The sequence below is a fragment of the Schistocerca gregaria genome, chromosome 4 (genome assembly GCF_023897955.1).
Source record: "Schistocerca gregaria isolate iqSchGreg1 chromosome 4, iqSchGreg1.2, whole genome shotgun sequence".
NCBI classification, from domain to species: domain Eukaryota; kingdom Metazoa; phylum Arthropoda; class Insecta; order Orthoptera; family Acrididae; genus Schistocerca; species Schistocerca gregaria.
Genome location: NC_064923.1, coordinates 755,417,296 through 755,439,848, shown reverse-complemented (window position 1 = coordinate 755,439,848; position 22,553 = coordinate 755,417,296). Strand labels below are relative to the sequence as shown.

Genomic DNA, 22,553 nt, shown 5'->3' with positions numbered 1-22,553 from the left:
CACTAAGTTTCATGGTCTCTTCATTCCGATTAAAATTATCCCTATGTTTATATATTTCAATTGCTTCTCTACAAAGCCGTGGGTAATAGTTCGTCGTAGTAGATAAAATTTTTGTTTCGGAAAACTTCACTTGACGATTTCGTGACTGAAAAGCGTGTTCTGCTACAGCCGATTTGTCTATTTTTCCTAATCGGCACTTCTGTCACGTTGAACAATTCTCTTCAGTCGTCGTTGGTCCCGTTCTTGCAGGATGCTTTTCCGGCCGTAACGTTGTTGGAGGATTGATTTTTTATCGGATTCTGATACCCTCAGTACACTTGCGAAGTGGTCGTACGGGAAGATCCCCACACCGTTGCTACCTCGGAGACGCTGTGTCCCATCGCTCGTGCGCGAACAATAACGCCACTTTCAAACTCACGTAAGTCTTGATAACCTGCCATTTTGGCATTAGTAACCGGTCTAACAACTGTGCCAGACACTTCTTGTCCTCTGCCCGTCGGAGGTTCTAGTCCTCCCTCGGCGATGGGTGTGTGTGTTGTCCTTAATGTAAGTTAGTTTCAGTTAGATTACGTAGTGTGTAAGCTTAGTCCGATAACCTCAGCAGTTTGGTCCCATAAGACGTTACGGCAAATTTCCGGATTTCCAAACCTGTTATCTTAAATAGGCGTTGCCGACCACAGCACCGTATTCTGCCTGTTTACGTATCTCTGTATTTGAATACGAATGCCCGTGCCCGTTTCTTTGGCGCTGCAGTTTGTAACCTTTCCCTCACTTATCGACCTTAATGACAGTAAAAATTAAACCACGTGTAGCTAATGGAAATTTGGGAAAAGCAATCGTCATCGAAGTTAATCTGTTTCTAAAGAGGGAGGAAAGGGCTACATCTAAATGAAAGGAAAAATTCAAATGAAACTGGTGGAAATTAATTTTGGAAAGGGGCAAAGTTAATGAAGAAATGTTCGGTCGTTACATTAACAATTAACTGGCCTTAATTAGATATTTGAGATTTGGGGAAAATTACGGTCGCCAGTCCTATGAACAACTACTATAATAACAGAAAGAGAGAGGTTATTGCACATATAATTAGCACTGAAAGAGTGGCAACTGAAGGTTGACACGTGTTGTGTGAAAACTGAACGTTTGTCAGAAGTAAAAAATTTCGTTACACTGTGACTTAATTTAGAAAAAGAACTAATAAAACAGAAAAATTCAAAGTTAAGTTAGTGACTGAAATTAATAGTGAACTTTGTTTCTGAAGCACTACAAATTCGATAAAATAAGGTTAGTCTTGGGCTACCTGAAATAAATGATTCTGAACAATTAACAATAGTAAAATTTAGTACGTACCAAGCTGAGCTGCAGTCACAGGTAAGCTAAAATATGGTAACAAAACTCGCACTCTTAATTTGTGCTCGTGTAATGTAAATATTGTAGCCAGCTATGAATACTTTAACTGAACTTTGAAATTAAAGCAGTGAAATGGAATGATATTCCTTTAATTCAGGCGTATGGGTTTCAACGACACTAGAGTTCATTCCAGAAAAGGATGGGACCCTGCTTGGTAATGCAATTGGGACAATGAGCAACAAAGGTCCATGCTAAGTTGCTGCATTTTTTGATGCAACAGTTGGAAAAGCTGAGGTCTGCCACACAGTTCTAAAACTTTACGTGCTTCTTCCAGTCTTCCTTGTTGGTTGATTGAAGGTTTGAAGCCGTCGATCGGGGAGGTGGCGACAATCACTTATTGTCTGCCGTAGCTGTTGCAGAAGCTGGATGTTGGCTCGCCTTCATCTAGACACGATCACCAGGCGAAATGGTCTCTCGATGTGTGCCAGCTAATGTTTCCCGTCCGCGACAACGTGCCAGAAACTATCATAGCAAGTAGGACGCAATTACATGCTGCCAAACCCCGAAAGCGCGGTAACTCGAGGGAGTGTCACTCCACACACGTGCTCCACCGCCCTACTCCAGCCAGACTTCGTCTGCCCACGCTCCATGCGGCAGAGGTAACACTACCAAAGATTCTAAACACGACCTATCGACTTTATCGTTCGATAGCATAGTTTTCCTAGGCAAGACCCAGCGTAAAAATACAAATAGCATTTACAAAACAAACCAATTATACATCAACAAAAAATGGTTCAAATGGCTCTGAGCACTATGGGACTGAACTGCTGTGGTCATCAGTCCCCTTGAAGTTAGAACTACTTAAACCTAACTAACCTAAAGACATCACACACACCCATGCCTGTGGCAGGATTCGAACCTGCGACCGTAGCAGCAGCGCGGCCCCGGACTGTAGCGCCTAGAACCACACGGCCACCGCGGCGACTATACATCGACATAAATGCATAAATATATATATCTACAAATTGTAAAACAATTACAATATATAAAGACACAGAAATAAGGAAAAAAATTGTAGTACGATAGATGGAAATAGGAGACTGCAACTTTTTCGCTGCTGCCGAAAGCGAATTACCGGACAATACTTTACTTCATCAATAGGCTGCACGATTTTGTTTGGGCCCCGGTGTCGGCGTACCGTAGTCTGTCTGCAAACTGTAGAGCGAGCAGCGGTTGTGGTGAGGGAAGTGGCCTTTCCAGAAGGAACGCTGACGTGCTACAGACGCGAAATTTAACCGACAGGAAGAAGATGCTGTGATATGCAAATGATTAGCTTTTTCAGAACACTTGCACTAGGTTGGCGCCGGTGAAGACACCTACAACGTCCTGACATGAGGAAAGTTTCAAACCGATTTCTCATACACAAACAGCAGTAGACCGCCGTTGCCTGGTGGAACGTTTTTGTGATGCCTCATGTAAGAAGTGCGTACCATCACATTTCCGACTTTGATAAAGCTCGGGTTGTAGCCTATCTCGATTGCGGTTTCTCGTATCGCGACATTGCTGCTCGCGTTGGTAGAGATGCAATGACTGCTAGCAGAATATGCAATCGGTGGTTTCAAGAGGGTAATACGGAACGCCGTGCTGGATCCCAACGGCCTCGTATCACTAGCAGACGAGATGACAGGCACCTTATCCGCATGGCTGTGACGGATCGTGCAGCCACGTCTCGGTCCCTGAGTCAACAGATGGGACGTTTGCAGGACAACAACCATCTGCACGAACAGTTCGACGACGTTTGCAAGAGCATGGACTATCAGCTCGGAGACCATAACTGTGCCTACCCTTGACGGTGCATCACAGACAGGAGCGCCTGCGATGGTGTGCTCAACGACGTACGTGGGTGCACGAATGGAGAAACGTAATTTTTTCGGACGAATCCAGGTTCTGTTTACAACATCATGATGGTCGCATCCGTGTTCGGTGACATGGCCGTGAGCGCACATTGGAAGCGTGTATTCGTCATCGCCAAACTGGCGTATCACCCTGCGTGATGGTATGGGGTGCCATTGGTTACACGTCTCGGTCACCTCTTCTTCCCATTGACGGCACTTTGAACAGTGGACGTTACATTTCAGATGTGTTACGTCCCGTGGCTCTACCCTTCATTCGATCCCTGTGAATCCCTACATTTCAGCAGGATAATGCACAACCGCATGTTGCAGGTCCTGTACAGCCCTTTCTGGATACAGAAAATGTTCGACTGCTACCCTGGCCAGCACATTCTCCAGATCTCTCACCAATTGAAAACGTCTGGTCAATGGTGCCCAAGCCACTGGCTCGTAACAATACGCCAGTCACTGCTCTTGATGAACTGTGGTATCGTATTGAAGCTGCATGGGCAGCTGTACACGCCCTCCATGCTCTGTTTGACTCAATGCCCAGGCGCGTCAAGGCCGTTATTACGGCCAGAGGTGGTTGTTCTGGGTACTGATTTCTCAGGATCTATGCACCCAAATTGCGTGAAAACGTAATCACATATCAGTTCTGGTATAATTTATTTGGCCAAAGCACACTCGTTTACCATGTGCATTTCTTCTTGGTGTAGCCATTTTAATGGCCAGTAGTAGAGAGGTGACCTTCGGACGCTGGGTGTCCCTGTGCTCATATTTCATGTCTCATTCATCGCACTTACACTACCGCTGGCCACTGTTGATGGCAACGAATGCAGAAGGCACGCATGGAGCATATGTAGGATCTGGGCATCTAACACTCACCACTAGGAGGAAGGGTCACCGGCAACGACAGGGGCCATTCGGTGAGCTGTCGCGCCTTGTCTCCAACGTTCTGGAAGCTCCAGCGGTCGCACGGCGCAGCGCTCGCCGCACGCCGACCATTATGACGAGGGCCGCGCAGCACCGCACTCGACTCGCCTGGTGCCGGCAAGGAAGGGCACGGAGCTCTGCAGACCGGCAGCGGGGTCGCACTGCTGCCGTGGAGGCGACAACCACCAGGCCCGTGTCCGGAGGTGAGGTGGAGACTGCCACGATGTGCGTCACACGTTCCGCCAGCCTGGGGCGATGGTAGGCGAGCGATAGTGTGTGGTGCTCGTTCACTGTTAGTGTTCATAATGAGCTTTGTACATGCACAAAGTACACGTAGAAGTTCCTGTAACTAGTGACTCTGTCCATGCCTGTACGTAATTTCATTAAAACAACGCTTGTCCTCATACCACTGTCCTCTCCCGAGCGTGCCTTACAACTGTCGATACTCTTCCAGGGCCTGCCGCGTCGCCCCATCTCGCTCTCATCGAGAACATGTGGGGTGCTGTCGAGAATGCCATCGAAAACTTGGTGCTAATTCGCAGACGGCTTGGGATGAAGTATCACAGAACTACGTCAGAGGCCTGTAGATCTCCATGCCTCTACGTCTGGACATTTGTACACTCCTGGAAATTGAAATAAGAACACCGTGAATTCATTGTACCAGGAAGGGGAAACTTTATTGATACATTCCAGCGGTCAGATACATCACATGATCACACTGACAGAACCACAGGCACATAGACACAGGCAACAGAGCATGCACAATGTCGGCACTAGTACAGTGTATATCCACCTTTCGCAGCAATGCAGGCTGCTATTCTCCCATGGAGACGATCGTAGAGATGCTGGATGTAGTCCTGGGGAACGGCTTGCCATGCCATTTTCACCTGGCACCTCAGTTGGACCAGCGTTCGTGCTGGACGTGCAGACCGCGTGAGATGACGCTTCATCCAGTCCCAAACATGCTCAATGGGGGACAGATCCGGAGATCTTGCTGGCCAGGGTAGTTGACTTACACCTTCTAGAGCACGTTGGGTGGCACGGGATACATGCGGACGTGCATTGTCCTGTTGGAACAGCAAGTTCCCTTGCCGGTCTAGGAATGGTAGAACGATGGGTTCGATGACGGTTTGGATGTACCGTGCAGTATTCAGTGTCACCTCGACGATCACCAGAGGTGTACGGCCAGTGTAGGAGATCGCTCCCCACACCATGCTGCCGGGTGTTGGCCCTGTGTGCCTCGGTCGTATGCAGTCCTCATTGTGGCGCTCATCTGCACGGCGCCAAACACGCATACGACCATTATTGGCACCAAGGCAGAAGCGACTCTCATCGCTGAAGACGACACGTCTCCATTCGTCCCTCCATTCACGCCTGTCGCGACACCACTGGAGGCGGGCTGCACGATGTTGGGGCGTGAGCGGAAGACGGCCTAATGGTGTGCGGGACCGTAGCCCAGCTTCATGGAGACGGTTGCGAATGGTCCTCGCCGATACCCCAGGAGCAACAGTGTCCCTAATTTGCTGGGAAGTGGCGGTGCACTGCGTAGGATCCTACGGTCTTGGCGTGCATCCATGCGTCGCTGCGGTCCGGTCCCAGGTCGACGGGCACGTGCACCTTCCGCCGACCACTGGCGACAACATCGATGTACTGTGGAGACCTCACGCCCCACGTATTGAGCAATTCGGCGGTACGTCCACCCGGCCTCCCGCATGCCCACTATACGCCCTCGCTCAAAGTCCGTCAGCTGCACATACGGTTCACGTCCACGCTGTCGCGACATGCTACCAGTGTTCAAGACTGCGATGGAGCTGCGTATGCCACGGCCAACTGGCTGACACTGACGGCGGCGGTGCACAAATGCTGCGCAGCTAGCGCCATTCGACGGCCAACAACGCGTTTCCTGGTGTGTCCGCTGTGCCGTGCGTGTGATCATTGCTTGTACAGCCCTCTCGCAGTGTCCGGAGCAAGTATGGTGGGTCTGACACACCGGTGTCAATGTGTTCTTTTTTCCATTTCCAGGAGTGTATTTACAACTCGGCGGCCCAACGCCATACTAACATACATGTTCTGTGGCCGTGTGGCTCAATGGTTCAAAGCATACAGTACCATCTACTCGCCTGCAAAAAATGGTCACATTTCACCTCGGCTTTCTGGGTGCAGCTCTTTTTGTGATGATCAGTGTATTTTTTGTCTTTCTTATTCTTTAATATGGATTATGATGGGCTGGTGATGGGTACTAAATTGCAATTGAACAAATAAGAAAAGTATGCGGCTTGTCAGCAACGATACGCTACAGAGAAGTAGTGACAGAGCTGCTGACAGGACAGACGTGGCAGGACAGACCTTAATGATACGGACATCAAATTTGATGGGTTACACCTACTATCTTTTTTAAATATTGATGTGACCTGTGCAACTTTGCACCCTTTGGGTACGGATCTTTCGTCTATTGAGCGGTTATCATGATTGATAAATACGGAGCTATTGCGTTACCACACTCTGAAAGGAAACTTATTCGTATACAGTCTGTACCAGAAGACTTTGCCTTTATTAAGTGATTTACTTCATTACTTCGAGAATATATACTTCTAAGTTAACGCATGGTGGAAGCTGTTTTTGGTTGGAATCCGTGAATACTTACTTCGTGTTCTTTGGTGAAGAAATTTCGATGGGTTGTGCTTTAGCAGCAATGTCGTCGATAGCATTTCCATTGCTACCGCGCAGAGAAGGTATCGATTGTGTCTTGCCGCTAGCATACTTTCTATACGATCAGAATCCCATTGGATTTTCTGCCAGGTTTCGAGACAGTTTCGTTCTGGAAACTATTATAAGCATCTCGCAGTGAAGTCCGCACTAAGAGCTTCTGTAAAAGATCGCCAATCTCGGAGATTTTGCGTTCATTTAAATTTGGCTTGCATTTTTAGTTGTTTCTGCAACACTGTTAGAAGGCTTCGTTCGTTAATTTATTTGGTATAAATCTCTCAATTGGTGTCGATACTATTTCTTTGAATTGAAGCCGCATCTGGTCTACACTGACAGTGTTAATTTTGAAGGAGAGGAAACTGTCTCTCAGGAAGGCGTCAAGTGAATTTTTATGTGCTTTTTTGTATAGACGTAATTTTCATTTATTTTTTGAGCATTTGGAGGCTACAATATTAATTCTGGGTTCGAGAACCCTGTGTTCACTAACCCCTGTATCCATTTTGATGCTCGTTATGTGCTCAGGTCCATCTGTTGCTAAGAGGTGACAGATTCATGCTCTTTTGAGGGGAGCAGAAAAATGCATACTGTAGCCCCATGAACGATGAAGTTCTTTTGAAGGTCGGTGACATATCTGCCTCACGGTTCCACCATTTTATCAAACACCAGGAACAATGGCCGCTCCACCTTGAATCTACCGACGAATCGATGTGAGACAACAGTTTGGTGTTCATGGCAGTCATGTTCTCCGACATCAGCCCCTGAGTCTGTTTGCACAAGCAGCAAAACTAGTGTAGTCAAGTCCACAGATGCAGACATAGTGGAACAACAGCAAAATTTAGGCCTCCAGAAACTTGGAAAACACACGTAGCGGTACCACCTGCCTGGGGCATAGCAAAAGTGTCAGAGTGAGTGCACAGAAAAATCCTCTTCACCAATTGAAGTGGATCCTGAGAAACTAAAGCCCAGGTAGACAATGCGAAGCAAGTTCATTAAAAAGAGCATAAAATCCCAGTATTCCTCCTTTGAAGCGTTATTACACGACGAAAGAAATAGTTCGCAATTAACTCTCTGTCTTTGAAGTGGATGAGTTGCATGAGTCTGGTGGACTGTCACCCACAGAAAACTGAATCACAATTACTAGAGTCAAAATACTGGTTCATGAGGAACTGATCATCTTCAATTACACAGGCACTGCGTCATGTCCAAAATACCGAAGTCGCAGATGTCTGCACTGTAGAGGCCAAGTCTTGGCGTAGATGAAGGAAGCGAAGATCCCAGGCAGGTACACTGGCACTGGACGACAGGTGAGAGGATGATCCAGGAGGGCTTCTGACTGAGGAACCGCGGCAGTGGCTATCGTAATGTCCAGAGAGCTCGTCTGTGGAGAACTGCTAGCTGCAGCTGCCCACTGACCTAAATCCTGTTGAGGCCCCAGGGTATAGTGAGACATATTTTTCAAGCACAGGATCCTGCAGTAGCTAAAGGGTCGGCGTGGTCAACGCTGTCGTGGAGTGGCGCCACTGCCACCTGTTGGTGAGGCGTTCACCGGGAACCGAAGCGGAGGGGTTCGCCATTGTGGCCCCTGTGGCTGCTGGCACAGACCACCCACAGCGCAGCACTGTTATGCTGGAGGGCTGTCTGCCCGGACATATCGTGTGGTGTAATTACAGCGCGTTCTATACAGGGAATCAAACAAAATTTCTGGTTGGATCAAGGATTTCTTAATATGTAACTTACAGCGTGTTATTTTTGATGGAGGGCCATCCATAAATATAGAACTAACTTAAGGCACACCAAAGGGAAGTGTATTGAAGCTCCTGCTGTTCATGTTGTATGTTAATGACTTGCCAGACAGTGTTAATGGTAACCCAAGACTTTCTTCATATGATTATCTATTACGGGTCACTATCTGAAGAAAAGCTACTCAAATATACAGGCAGATGCTGAAGGGATTTCAGAGCCGTGCAAAGATAGGCAACTTGCTTTAAACGTTCATAAACGTAAAATTGTGCATTTTACAATCAGTATTGTGGTATTCAATGATTAAAATATTAATGAATCACTATTGAAAACAGTCAACTCACTCAAATACAAAGGGTGTAGCAATCTGTATGGGTAATAAATAAAATTATAGCATGGGCTAGAAATTAGCAGATCGCCAACTTTAGTTGATTGGTAGAAGACCGGAAAAATTCAACCCGTCTATAAAGGAGATTGCTTACAGCACACATATGGGATCTATCCGTTGCTCACGTGTGTGCGAACCAGGTCAGATAAGACTAACATGCGATACTGAACGCATACAAAGAGGGGCATTACAAATGGATGTCCTGTAAATCTGCGCCCAGAAAAAGGTGGAAAGATCCACAATCGCCTTGTTTAAACTCTGTAACTTACCCAGAAGATAAAAGAGCGGAAGGCTCTTATTTAGTGCTGGAATGTTAGTTTTTTTACAGTCTGAAGTGGTCATCATTTATTTTGTTTTCTGTCAGATGCAATGAAAAAAATTGTGCTTATGAGCGAGTATTCAGGAAGTACAGTGGAATGCGTAAAATCGAACTGGAAAGAGCGAAGTTAAAATTACGTAAGGTGTTTGACATATCATACTATGAAACAGATATAAAATAAAATGTTGTCCAGACCTGTGGGCCAACATATGGCACGTAAAATTTATATAAGATGCGTAGTCATACTACATAAAATGCCAGTATTATGCAAGTACATAGCTGTCACGAGTTGCTCATAGCCTCTCCTCCTACTGCTAGCATTACATGCATGTGTCCTCCACATGTGACTTAAAAACAGGAAAAAGGTCTTCTTTATAATCATGATTCTGCATCCCATTATCATTATTGCCAAGTGGAAGATATATATCGACTCTAGAATTGTAATACTTCAAGAGGACATAGTATGAATAGTATAATAACTTACGTAATAACAAACAAGAAACTATTTAAGGTGACAATGATAACATGATTTTTCATATTAAGGCAAAGAATGCATCGTAAAAGAAATAAAGCGGGATTTAAACGTTTGAATAACTGTAGCTAGTGCAGTATGCGTATGTAAGACGCCATGTCCCAGAATGTTGACCATTGGTCATGTACTTCTTCCGGCAGCAGGATGTTTTGTTTACGTAACTGTCCATTTGCATGGCGGCGGCGACGTGGCCTGGACAGGGTGTGAGAGCGCTGCACTGCGGGCATATAGAGTGTTTGTGATGGACGAGGGCTCTCAGGGTGCAGGAAGGACGTGGCTAAGTGAGCAGGTAGATCCCAGGAATACTGGACGCGAGTTTGAGGTTTTTGTACGAGCGCACATTTACTGTGAACACTTTTCATGTATCCACTGAAACGGTCAGAGGTTTGTTTGACCCTCAGGAGAACATCACAGAGACGCTGGAAAATGTGAAGTGACAGACCTCTGAATGCAAGCTGTCCCGCTAAAGTCTGCTTACAAAGTTTCGAGAACCAGTAGTCATGAATCCAGGAATACACTATAGTCCCCTGCGCATCGCTTCAGTAGGGATCACAGAGCCATTTACACAGTGCACACGGAGCCATTTACACAGAGCGGCGCTTAAATCCGAACAAATATAAGGAGCGGTATCTTTTAAGAGTAACATTACTCAATGTAACATCCTTCAGCCGCAATGACCACTTCCAATCTTGTCCTGAAGCGATCGCACGCGATCTTGAAAACAGCGCTGTCCGTATTCGCAAATGCTGCTTGGATACCGGTGCGTAGAGATGCGAAATTAGGGTTCGTCGTCTTACTGATAACTCTTTCGACTACGCTCCAAGCATAGTAGTCGAGGAAGTTCAAATCCGGGCTATTCGGGGGCCAGAACTCCTTTGACCAGAACACGTCAAAGTTATCCAAGAGCCAGTTTTGAACAAAATGGTTCGTATGACGTCCTCCTCTGCCATCCGACGCATTTTTTCTTAGCTGACATTTAGTACTGACGCCAATTTCCTTAATGATTGCCCCGGGTCCTCCGAAATCAGTGTCTGAGCCTTTTCGATAACTGCCGCAGTTCGAAAACTCGCGTTTCCTCGAATGAAGTTTCCCATCCGGGTTAGCGGAACCTTCCCCAGACTTCTGCGAAGTATTATACCTGAAATTTCTTGGCAGATTAAATTTGTGTGCCGGACCGAGACTCGAAATCGGGACCTTTGCCTTTATTTCAGAAGTGCTAGTTCTGCAGGGTTCGGAGGAGAGCTTCTGTAGAGTTTGGAAGGTAGGTGACGAGATACTGGCAGAAGTAAAGCTGTGAGGACGAGACGTGAGTCGTGCTTGGGTAGCTCAATTGGTAGAGCACTTGCCCGCGAAAGGCAAAATTCCCGAGTTCGAGTCTCGGTCCGGCACACAGTTTTAATCTGCCAGGAAGTTTCATATCATCGCACACTCCGCTGCAGAGTGAAAATCTCATTCTGGAAGTATTATACTTGCCCACAGCATTGTAAGCAGTTGATCTTGGGTACCAGAAGAATTGAACTATTTCAGTGGGCAGCTCTTCGGTTGTACTCCGCATTTTTCAATAACAAAATACTTCAGTTGACTCTAATCACTATGGGACTTAACATCTGAGGTCATCAGTCCCCTAGACCTAGAAGTAATTAAACCTAACTAGCTTTCAAATTCTAAAGGTGGCAGGGGTAAAATACAGGGAGCGAAAGGCTATTTACAATTTGTACAGAAACCAGATGGCAGTTATAAGAGTCGAGGGACATGAAAGGGAAGCAGTGGTTGGGAAGGGAGTGAGACAGGGTTGTAGCCTCTCCCCGATGTTATTCAATCTGTATATTGAGCAAGCAGTAAAGGAACGAAAAGAAAAATTCGGAGTAGGTATTAAAATCTATGGAGAAGAAATAAAAACTTTGAGGTTCGCCGATGACAGCAAAGGACTTGGAAGAGCACTTGAATGGAATGGACAGTGTCTTGAAAGGAGGATATAAGATGAACATCAACAAAAGCAAAACGAGGATAATGGAATGTAGTCGAATGAAGTCGGGTGATGCTGAGGGAATTAGATTAGGAAATGAGACACTTAAAGTAGTAAAGGAGTTTTGCTATTTGGGGAGCAAAATAACTGATGATGGTCGAAGTACAGAGGATATAAAATGTAGACTGGCAATGGCAAGGAAAGTGTTTCTGAAGAAGAGACTTTGTTAACATCGAGTATAGATTTAAGTGTCAGGAAGTCATTTCTGAAAGTATTTGTATGGAGTGTAGCCATGTATGGAAGTGAAACATGGACGATAAATAGTTTGGACAAGAAGAGAATAGAAGCTTTCGAAATGTGTTGCTACAGGAGAATGCTGAAGATTAGATGGGTAGATCACATAACTAATGAGGAAGTATTGAATAGGATTGGGGAGAAGAGAAGTTTGTGGCACAACTTGACCAGAAGAAGGGATCGGTTGGTAGGACATGTTCTGAGGCATCAAGGGATCACCAATTTACTATTGGAGGGCAGCGTGGAGGGTAAAAATCGTAGAGGGAGACCAAGAGATGAATACACTAAGCAGATTCAGAAGGATGTAGGCTGCAGTAGGTACTGGGAGATGAAGAAGCTTGCACAGGATAGAATAGCATGGAGAGCTGCATCAAACCAGTCTTAGGACTGAAGACCACAACAACAACAACAACCTAAGGATATCACACATCCATGCCCGAGGCTGGATTCGAACCTGCGACCGTAGCAGCAGCGCGGTTCCGGACTGAAGCGCCTAGAACCACTCGGCCACAGCGGTCAGCCTTTCCCGTAGTATCTTTCCGTGTTCCGTAGGAAATCCTAATAAGTGGTGTACTGTGAAGTACCCTTTGTCATGAACTTCTCAGTGGTTTGTTGAGCATAGTTGTAGATGATGCTGTAGATTGAGTACCGCTCAGAAATGCCTTAGGGATGGTTAGACGTAGTACTGCTGCTAACAGCTCGCCATTTCGCTGTCTTCAGCGCGCGGAGACGCTGTGGGCGGAGGCGGAGGAGCTGTCGGCGTCGCTGGACGCTCTGTCGCGACGCCTGGAGGCGGCCGCCGCGGCGGTGGCGTCGGGAGGCGACGGGGGCGGCAGCGGCGCCGCCGCCCCCGCACACTTCCGGGACGCCTTCGACGGGCTGCTGGACGACGCCGAGCGCACTCTGCAGGCCGGTACGGTAACAACGCCACACGCCGCCGTAGCTCAGGGACTGACGCACGCCCACCTCACGACTACCGTGCACTCGACCTCCTTAGCAGGAAATCCTCCTCCCCGGTCTTTTGCAACGCCACTGTGAAACAACAAACTGGTGGCCAAGATCGCACGATTTCTTTTACCGGTTTCGGCGAAAGTAAAGCCGCCATCATCGGATCTTAGGACACATACAGGTTACAACATCAAGGCAAACAATTTGTCCTAAGATCCGATGATGGCGGCTTTAGTTTCGCCGAAACAGGTAATTATGGAACAAAAAGAATTCCTGCGATCTTGGCTACCATTTTATTGTTTTATAAGCATCTAGATCGCTCCCACATGAGCACAATGTGCTCCCTACAACTTAGCACTTTGATCCGAGCCTTCATATGTTTCTATGTCTGTCGATAAGTCGTTTTCCCCTTTGGGTGTCCTTACTGGAGTCTATTTGAAACACAGGGAAAAGTTACATTACTACGTAAATCGTACAGTAACGTGCCATTCCCCAGTATGAATGAGAAACTGATAGTGTTGTGGTGCTGCACCCTCAGATCTTGATTACAGGTGTCAGTTCTATGGCGTTCTACATTTATCGTACAGGACGCCAACTGTTCACCTAAATCTCTACAGAAGGTACAGTAGTTTGGCTAACTAAAGGAATTCTGGCATTGGGAAATCTCAGGTAGGTGCAAATCTGGTTTGAGAACTCAATTTTGAACCCTACCTAGGCGACCACGTTTCATCAAACGACTGCTGCATTCGCCGTAACTGGGTGCAGTCGTGTCTAGTATGGAACAGCTCCAAGGTCCTGTGGGAGTATGGAAGCCAGTTTTAGCAGTGAGTACAGTAGGTGCAGCTTACGTAACTCCTTTACTCTTCAATTCTTCGACATGTTTGTGCCATTTCAAATGCCTGCTGAGAGTTACAGTTTCTAGTTGGTTGTGTGTCCCCAAAGCACAGATCTATCCAGGATGTCTGTCTCCCTCAAGTCAACGAGGACTGCACATCCCGTTGTGACAAGTGCTTGGTTCTTCACTGCATCAAATGCCAAGTTACTTTTCATGACACCTCCTCATCGCAGGCAGACTCTCTGTGCACTGTGCTGGACGCTCGCGCGGCACGTAAATAACGCCATGTCATCTGCGTCACAACATGCTTCCATTGACTATCTGACATATCCACTTTGTGCAGAATGTGCAGCAGGGGAAAGAGTAATATATAGAGTGGGACTCCGACTAATAACCAGCGTTCTGAGAACAGATCATCCTGTGCCCTGACATGGAACGTTCTGCATACCAAGCAGAATTTCACAACACGTACTTGCCATGCTGCAATCCCCTGCAGAAAGACTATGTACGAGACATCATTGTGACACACAGAGTCAAACTTCCAGAAGTACCACTCCGAAGTATTTTTGACGCTCAGGTGCCTCCATTACATCTTCCACAAGTGATAGTTAAGGAGGTTTCTATGCTATGAACAGTGGAGAATCTTTTGCACTGCAGGCGAACGCTGATAACTTATCACCTACTGAATATCCTTCGCAGCCTTAGGTATGGTCACCGCCTCAGTGCACTTCCAAGCCAGAAAAGATTCTGGAATAACATCAACTTGAGAATAGGTTCACTGAAAATTTATAATCGTGCATGTTACACTGGAAGCCTGTCCAGTTCCCAACAGTTTCACAAGCCCATCTCCCCCAGCCACAAGCAGCCAATGGGAGTTTATCTGACTCTGGATGCCTTTTCATGGAAAGTGTGCCTTCTTAGGAAAAGTGCACGCGCGTCTGTGTGTGTGTGTGTGTGTGTGTGTGTGTGTGTGTGTGTACACTATAGTGATTGTCGAACATGATGGAAGGACGACTGCGTTTAACGTTCAATCGACAACAAGGTCATTAGAGACGGAGCACAAGCTCGGATTGAGTCAAGGAAGGGGAAGGAAGTCGGCAGTGTCCTTTCAAACGAACCATCCCAGCATTTGTCTTGAGCGATTGAGGAAAAACTAAATCTGGATGGCCATACATATGTTTGAACTGTCGTCCTCCAGAATGCGAGTCCAGTGTGCTAAGCGCTTCGTCGCCTCACTCAGTGAACATAATGCAAGAGCACAGTAGCCAGTCTTTGCCTTTCCCATCTGAGGCACCCACTCGAAATGAAATAACTTTGTAGCATAAGCTAGTCTCATCTAATAAGGTAATCCTTCAGTATTACAACTGTGTGCCATACTCACATAGAATTTTTTAAATGGTTTAGTATTCACCATAGCCTATAACATTTATTACAGCATCCACTATTGCAGTTTTGATCTTAGGTCATTTCAAGTGATTGCAGGTGATGGAAACACAGCAGCAATCGACATTAATAAAGAGAGTTAAAAAAAATGAGCCTCTATGGCATATGTCATTGACATGTGACAGATAGGATGAAATCTCATTAAGCTAAATTGGTGCTTACAGCACATGTCAAATTGTAACAAACTTCGTCACATAAAAGCGAAATAGTAGCAGTTGCCCCTGTTACAGCAAAATGTAATAAACTAGCCTACGCTACAGAAAAATTGTAACAAATTGCCCTGTATGTCACAAATCTGTGGGACAATGATGATCAGTTGATACGATGTCTGCAATTACCCTGAACTATTATTGTGGGGCAATGATGGTGAGTTGACATGGTGACTACCATTACCCCAGGTACTGTTGAGGGCAATGATGGTGTGATGACATGGTGACTAGCATTATAGCCCCATATATCACCATTGTTACATGAAATTGTAACAAGTTGCTCAGCATGTCACCACTGGTACACAAAATTATAACAAATCATCATAAACGTCACTGAATATGCAAACTGACACTCGCTGTGGCAAGCTGCAACTTGTTCCAACAGGCAAAACTGACTAGTCAGCAATTTAAGATTTGTCAGTGCCAACAGTTGAAAACTTGTTCCAACAAGCAAAACACTTAGCCCTATTTATATCACATACATTGGTCAGTTGTCTATTCATGACATCACAAGCTACACCCATTTAATATGCCAGCATCATGACATCATGAATGGATGATTGACCTTGACCACATGATGTCGCAATGATTGACAATGAAAATTGTGGAGCCCATAACATCACGATAGTGAGAAATGGAAATTACCCCCCATGAAGATGAAACAAAAAAAATGGTTCAAATGGCTCTGAGCACTATGGGACTCAACTGCTGTGGTCATCAGTCCCCTAGAACTTAGAACTACTTAAACCTAACTAACCTAAGGACATCACACACATCCATACCCGAGGCAGGATTCGAACCTGCGACCGTAGCAGTCGCACGGTTCCGGACAGCGCGCCTAGAACCGCGAGACCACCGCGGCCGGCGAAGAAGATGAAACAGTGCAGTATTTTACTGACCGTTATAATGAATATCATCGTAACATCATAGCTTTCGCAGTATTGGCTGTGGTGTCATGTGGTCAAAGTAAGTAACCTACATGTGACATCATAATGACATCCTATTAAAGGCTGGTGTGATTTGTATGGCATGGATATGTTATTGACACATACACGCTCGCTCGAAAATCTGCTTGTTGGAAGAAGCCTTGACTTGCTGGCAGTGGTCAGTCTCAACTTTCTGACTAATGGCTTTTGCTTGGTCGAAAAAGTCACACCTTGCCATACTAAGTTTTAGCTTGCTTAGTCAATGACATATGGGACAATCTGTTACAACCTTGTGTAACACTGATGATGTGTGGGACTAATTCATTACAATTTTGTTGTAATGTAGGGCATTTATTACACTTTTGCAGTAAAAAGTTTTTGTGTGTGGCGATTTGTTACAATTTCTCTGTAACAGGGGGATGGTTATTACAATTTCGCAATACCATGGCTATGTATGAGGCAATTTGTTACTGTTTTGATGTAACTCTTTGATGTACAGGAAAGATGAAGCGTCATGTAGTCTCCTAGGTGTAATATCACAAGTTAGTAATATCAGCAAAACATTACAAATATTTTGTACTACAAGATAAAGTTAATTGCCTGATGTGCAGTCATTATAATGTTTCGGTGACTTTAAAAAGTTGTTGAAATGATATCAGTCCTTGTTTCTTACCTGTACGAATGTGTATTACTACTGTTCAGCATGTCTTTCATCAAAGTGTCTTGTAGTTGCCACTGTCTGACAGTATAAGTTAGAAACTTCCTGGCAGATTAAAACTGTGTGCCCGACCGAGACTCGAACTCGGGACCTTTGCCTTTCGCGGGCAAGTGCTCTACCATCTGAGCTACCGAAGCACGACTCACGCCCGGTACTCACAGCTTTACTTCTGCCAGTATCTCGTCTCCTACCTTCCAAACTTTACAGAAGCTATCCTGCAGGGGAGTGAAAATTTGATTCTGGAAACATCCCCCAGGCTGTGGCTAAGCCACGTCTCCACAATATCCTTTCTTTCAGGAGTGCTAGTTCTGCAAGGTTCGCAGGAGATCTTCTGTAAAGCTTGGAAGGTAGGAGACGATATACTGGCAGAAGTAAAGCTGCGAGTACAGGGCGTGAGTCGTGCTTCGGTAGCTCAGATGGTAGAGCACTTGGACGAGAAAGGCAAAGGTCCCGAGTTCGAGTCTCAGTCGGGCACACAGTTTTAATCTGCTAGGAAGTTTCATATCAGCGCACACTCCGCTGCAGAGTGAAAATCTCATTCTGGAAACATCCCCCTGGCTGTGGCTAAGCCATGTCTCCACAACATCCTTTCTTTCAGGAGTGCTAGTTGTGCAAGGTTCGCAGGAGAGCTTCTGTAAAGTTTGGTTGCCAGGTGGTAGGGTCGTAATGACTCAGGCGGCGGTTACAGAAGCCTTTGCAGATCACTATCGCCGGTTTTACGACGAGGTGACGATCACGACATACTGCAGCACGTGTCGCACACCCTCGAAATGCAGCAGCGGCGACGCTGTTAGGTGGAATTACGCGGGACGAAATCGAGGACGCGCTTAACAAGGGAGCACTCAACAAAGCTCCCGGGCCAGACGGACTGCCACTCGAGTTTTATCGGACTTTCCGCGGTCTAATGATGCCCCCATGGATCACCATGTACCAAGAACTGATGACCCCCGGTTCCCACGTGCCACCTGCATTCGTGGAAGGTCCCCTCATACCGATACACAAGCCTTCCAGAGGTCTGACGGTCGAGGACTACAGGCCCATTACAATGCTCAACTCGGACTATAAAATCTTCGCCCGACTACTCGCCAGCCGCATAAAGAAGGTTCTGCCCCTACTCCTCTCAGTGGAGCAAACGACACAGGGCGGAGTGACCAACATGCAAACGGCAACCAGCGAATGCAGGGATTTAATAGTCCTCGCCCCATCCTGCCGCCTTCGAGCTGCTCTGATCTCCATTGATTTCGACCACGCCTTCGACAGAGTTCACCACAAGTTCCTTCTGTCCGTTATGGCCCGCATGGGCTTCCCGCCTGACTTTCTCGACATCTTTCAGCGCCTTTTCCGTGGAGCTGCATCCCGTGTACTGGTGAATGGACGGATTGCGGGTCCCTTTCTGGTCCGACGGTCAGTCCAAGGATGCCCACTCTCCATGATCCTTTACGCGATCGCACTCGAACCACTTGTAGGAGGGTAGAAAAACAGGCTCTCGGACATGTCATTGAGGAATCACACCTTTCACTACAGGATATATGCTGATAACCTTCTCTTACTTGTCCGATCTGGTGACGAGGTACGCTCGGTGATACAATGGATCAATCGCTATGGATTGGCAGCGGCAGCCTCATGAATGTGGCCAAGTCGGCAGCGATGCCCATTGGTAGAGGTCTACAGGAGGAAGCTTTAGCTCCACTCCCACTAGTCAACAAGATCCGGTTCTTGGGCATAACATTTACAAAGGATATGCGCCGCACGGCTGCCATCAACTATGCACGATTACTACAGGCAATACGCACAGACGTTCGCCGGAACTTACTTCGACGGATGGACCTCCTACAGCGTGTGGAATACCTCAACCTTCAAGTGGCGACTAAGATGATTCACATGGCCCAGGTCCTACCGATATCGACAGCGATGGCACACAGACTGCAAGCAGCGTTTGGGTATTACCTTACCGCCGGACACCTATTCAAAGTCCGCTACGAAACACTCACCCTCCCTCCGTGTGATGGCGGACTGGGACTTATAAATGTACGAGCGAGAGCTACAGTGTTATACTTGTGCACAATGATGAAATTGTGGACCCACAAAGATGCTTCCCTTACGGGACATCCGTTAGAGGAATTGCTGCCGGTGTCTCTTCTGCCACCTGTCACGATTGCGCACGTTACTCCCTCACTCTCGCACCTCTCGGCATTTATTCTTGAGTATAGTTACGTGGACCCAGACTTTCCCAACACTAGCACTCCCAAGGCGAGAGACGTTTACAGACTGCTGCTAAGGTCCATCCTTCGCAATGTGATTGAGAGGAAGAGCCCTACGACCCTATGGCCTGCAGTGTGGAGAGCGGTCCAGAAGCCGTTTCTCCCCACGCGGGTACGAGCAGCGTGGTACCAGGTGGTGAACGGAAAGGTTGTAACACGACAAAGGCTGCACGCTATTGGGATGTCGGATTCCCCCCTTTGCCCACGTTGCCACCTCGTGGATACTGACGAACACCGTTTAACATGTGGATCGGCGTTAGAGGTATGGCTGCTGGTGCAGAAGATCCTCGCCTGCTACCTACGAATCGCGCCTCGCACAATTGAGCCACGGCTCCTTCTTTGTCCAGAGGATACTTGTTTCCCACCTGCGAAGACTCACGCTCTCACATAGTTTAAAGGCATGTCCAAATACTACCTCTTTTGAGACGATGAGAAGATGGTGCTTGATTACTGGCAATTTCTCCAGGACAGTCATAGCGTACTTGAGTGTACACCCCGATACCGACAACTATTTGGGAACTATCTGTGCATTGTCTTCGATAACCCCCCTCACAGTTGGGGAGTACCGGGCAGAGGATGACCGTCTTCATGGAGCTCCACACGCTGCGAAATGTTGTATCAATTGAGAACATGGAATCTGTATGCAGATGGGCCATGCACATGGAATGGCGTGCGGTATTTGGTTACATTTTTCTTTCTTTATTATCTATCAGCACACTATTAGTTTCAAATTCCATTTCATAGTTTAGAAGGAACTCTTGTTCTGTTGTTGCTACGGATGTACGTTTTAATTTTGTTTGTCGTAACTGAAAGACGCCTTGGTAGAGCACTTGCCCGCGAAAGCAAAGGTCCCCAGTTCGTGTCTCGGTCGGGCACCACACAGTTTTAATGTGCGAGGAAGTTTCATATCAACGCACACTCCGCTGCAGAGTGAAAATCTCATTCCAGTATAAGTTAGCATTATCAGTAAAAGATGACAAACATTTTATATTTGAAGATGAAGTTAATAACGTAATTCTGGGGGCTCTAAAATGTTTGGCTAAATTTGATATCAGTTTTAGCCAAACTAGGAAGAATTTTGGCAAATACTAAAGACAATTTAGATGTGGGGATATCATTAGTTATTTTTGTACAAAAAGCAGCTCCTCTCGTTGATAAGTGCACTTTAGGTTTGAAGTTAGATCAACAGCATTTCCCATGTGTTTTCTAATGTTACAGATTTTTTTTGTGTTTTGATAAATAATACGGATAATTTTTTGTTTCTGTAATGCGTGGTGCAAAGATTGTCTTAAGCTCATCAAAATGTGAAACTTAACCCATAAGTCTTGTTAGTAGCGCAATTACGTGAGCCATGGTTTTTTTTTAATGTTACAGAGCAGTTAGTTTATGGGATTAGTGCCATTTGTGTTTTGTACTCAGTATCGTATGTATTTCGACAAAAAAATTATTTTTGTGAAAAGATCAAATTTTCATTCGCTGTTAGTGAGCGATCTGCTATTATATTTGTGTAGTATGATGAACAACTTACTTGTGTTTCGTACTCAAAACTTTACATCATTGCTAATAATTTTATATCAGTGCAAGCAGTGGAAGCTTGCTCCATCATTGTCTTTGACTGGGTTGTATTGTGTGGCCATTTTGTGTGTTTACATTCGTAATTCGTGACTTATGAAGTACTTCTTGCGTATTAGGAAAATACGTAATTTAAATGGTACATAGAATTATTGATCTCATCAAGCTAAATTACAGTTTTCTGTGCATAAATGTCAGAAAATCTAAAGTCAATAGGTAACCATGCTACCACAGATATGTCCAAAATTATTTGTAATAAGAAGCTATATTATCTAGTCAGTATTATCTATTGTATTTTTATAGTCTAGAACATGATAAATTCTTCCTCCCCTCGTAAAATTGGGCTTGTTGACGTGAAGCATTACTGAAAACCTGTAAAAATGTCAAGTGGCCGTACATCTTTACTTAGCTGCAGAAGGAGAAATTCATTCTGCATCCTTATGTATTTTCATAAATATTGCAGAGAGTTCAGACATGGGAGAAGTGTTGTGACAATTAGTTTGAGAGTCTAAAGTCATATTTCAGGCTTCACACATTAATTGCATATTTCCAGTATTTGACAAGCTACAAAACAGTTTGTTAGTGTGCTTGCCAACTTAGCATTAGTATTTTTGCCAACATCTATTTTCTACAGTTATAGCCTTGGTCATGTTCGGTTTGGTACATAGTCTTAGTTCGGCATAAATAATGAAGTGTCAGCTGCCGACTTAGCAAGTTATTTTCAGCCATATGTGTTTTGTATTTTATATGGCAATTAAGACATGACACTAACAGTATGGCAATTAATTTTAGAGTAGACAGTTATATTTAAGCTGTCATGTCTAAGTTACACATAAATATTGCCCTCTTGCAGTAGCTGACACTTGTAGATCAGTAATTCAGACTGCCTTTTTTTTGTGTCACCTATCACTTATAGCCTGCTTAGTGCCTTTGCCAACATGTGTTTTGTACTGTTATAGGGCCCGTCAGTTCGTTTTTGTGCATAGCCTCATGTAGGCGTAGGATGAAGTGTCGACCGCCTGCTCAGCATATTATTTTAGCCACATGTATTTTGTACCTTTTGATCGTATTTTTCTAGTGTAGAACATGATGCATTATCTTCTTTTCCCCCTAAAATGGTTTATTATGAGGTGAAGCATTACTTAAAAACTTCTAAAAACTTCAGGTGTTCGAAGTTCAACCTTTGTACCATGAGTGTCTCAAAGAGGATTAAGATCGAAACAATGTGTGTATGTGTGTGTGTGTGTGTGTGTGTGTGTGTGTGTGTTTTGCTTGACAGAATTTTAGGTACAGAATTTGTCACAAAAATTTTTGTTAAATAATACAGATGTACAAATACTATATTGTCAATATCTTAACGTACTTTTGAACACGGCAGAAAATAATTCAGATCATTCACACACTTTTGAACATGGCAGCTACATTGTGATTTGCTATTCCATTATATAGGCTGGTAAAATAGAGGCCCGTGATGGGCTATTTCATTGTAATGACAATTAAATGCTAGGCAGTGACTATAGGAGG

At 45.5% G+C, this 22,553-nt stretch overlaps 1 protein-coding gene across 1 annotated transcript in view; it reads left to right on the top strand.

Annotated features, from left to right (window-relative positions):
- The window catches only part of LOC126267900 (uncharacterized), a 1,063,720-nt gene that overhangs the window by 201,118 nt on the left and 840,049 nt on the right, over positions 1-22,553 (top strand). The window contains exon 7 of the mRNA XM_049973211.1: positions 12,838-13,030. Within this exon, the coding sequence (XP_049829168.1) occupies positions 12,838-13,030 (193 nt within the window). The remainder of the gene's footprint in view (positions 1-12,837; positions 13,031-22,553) is intronic.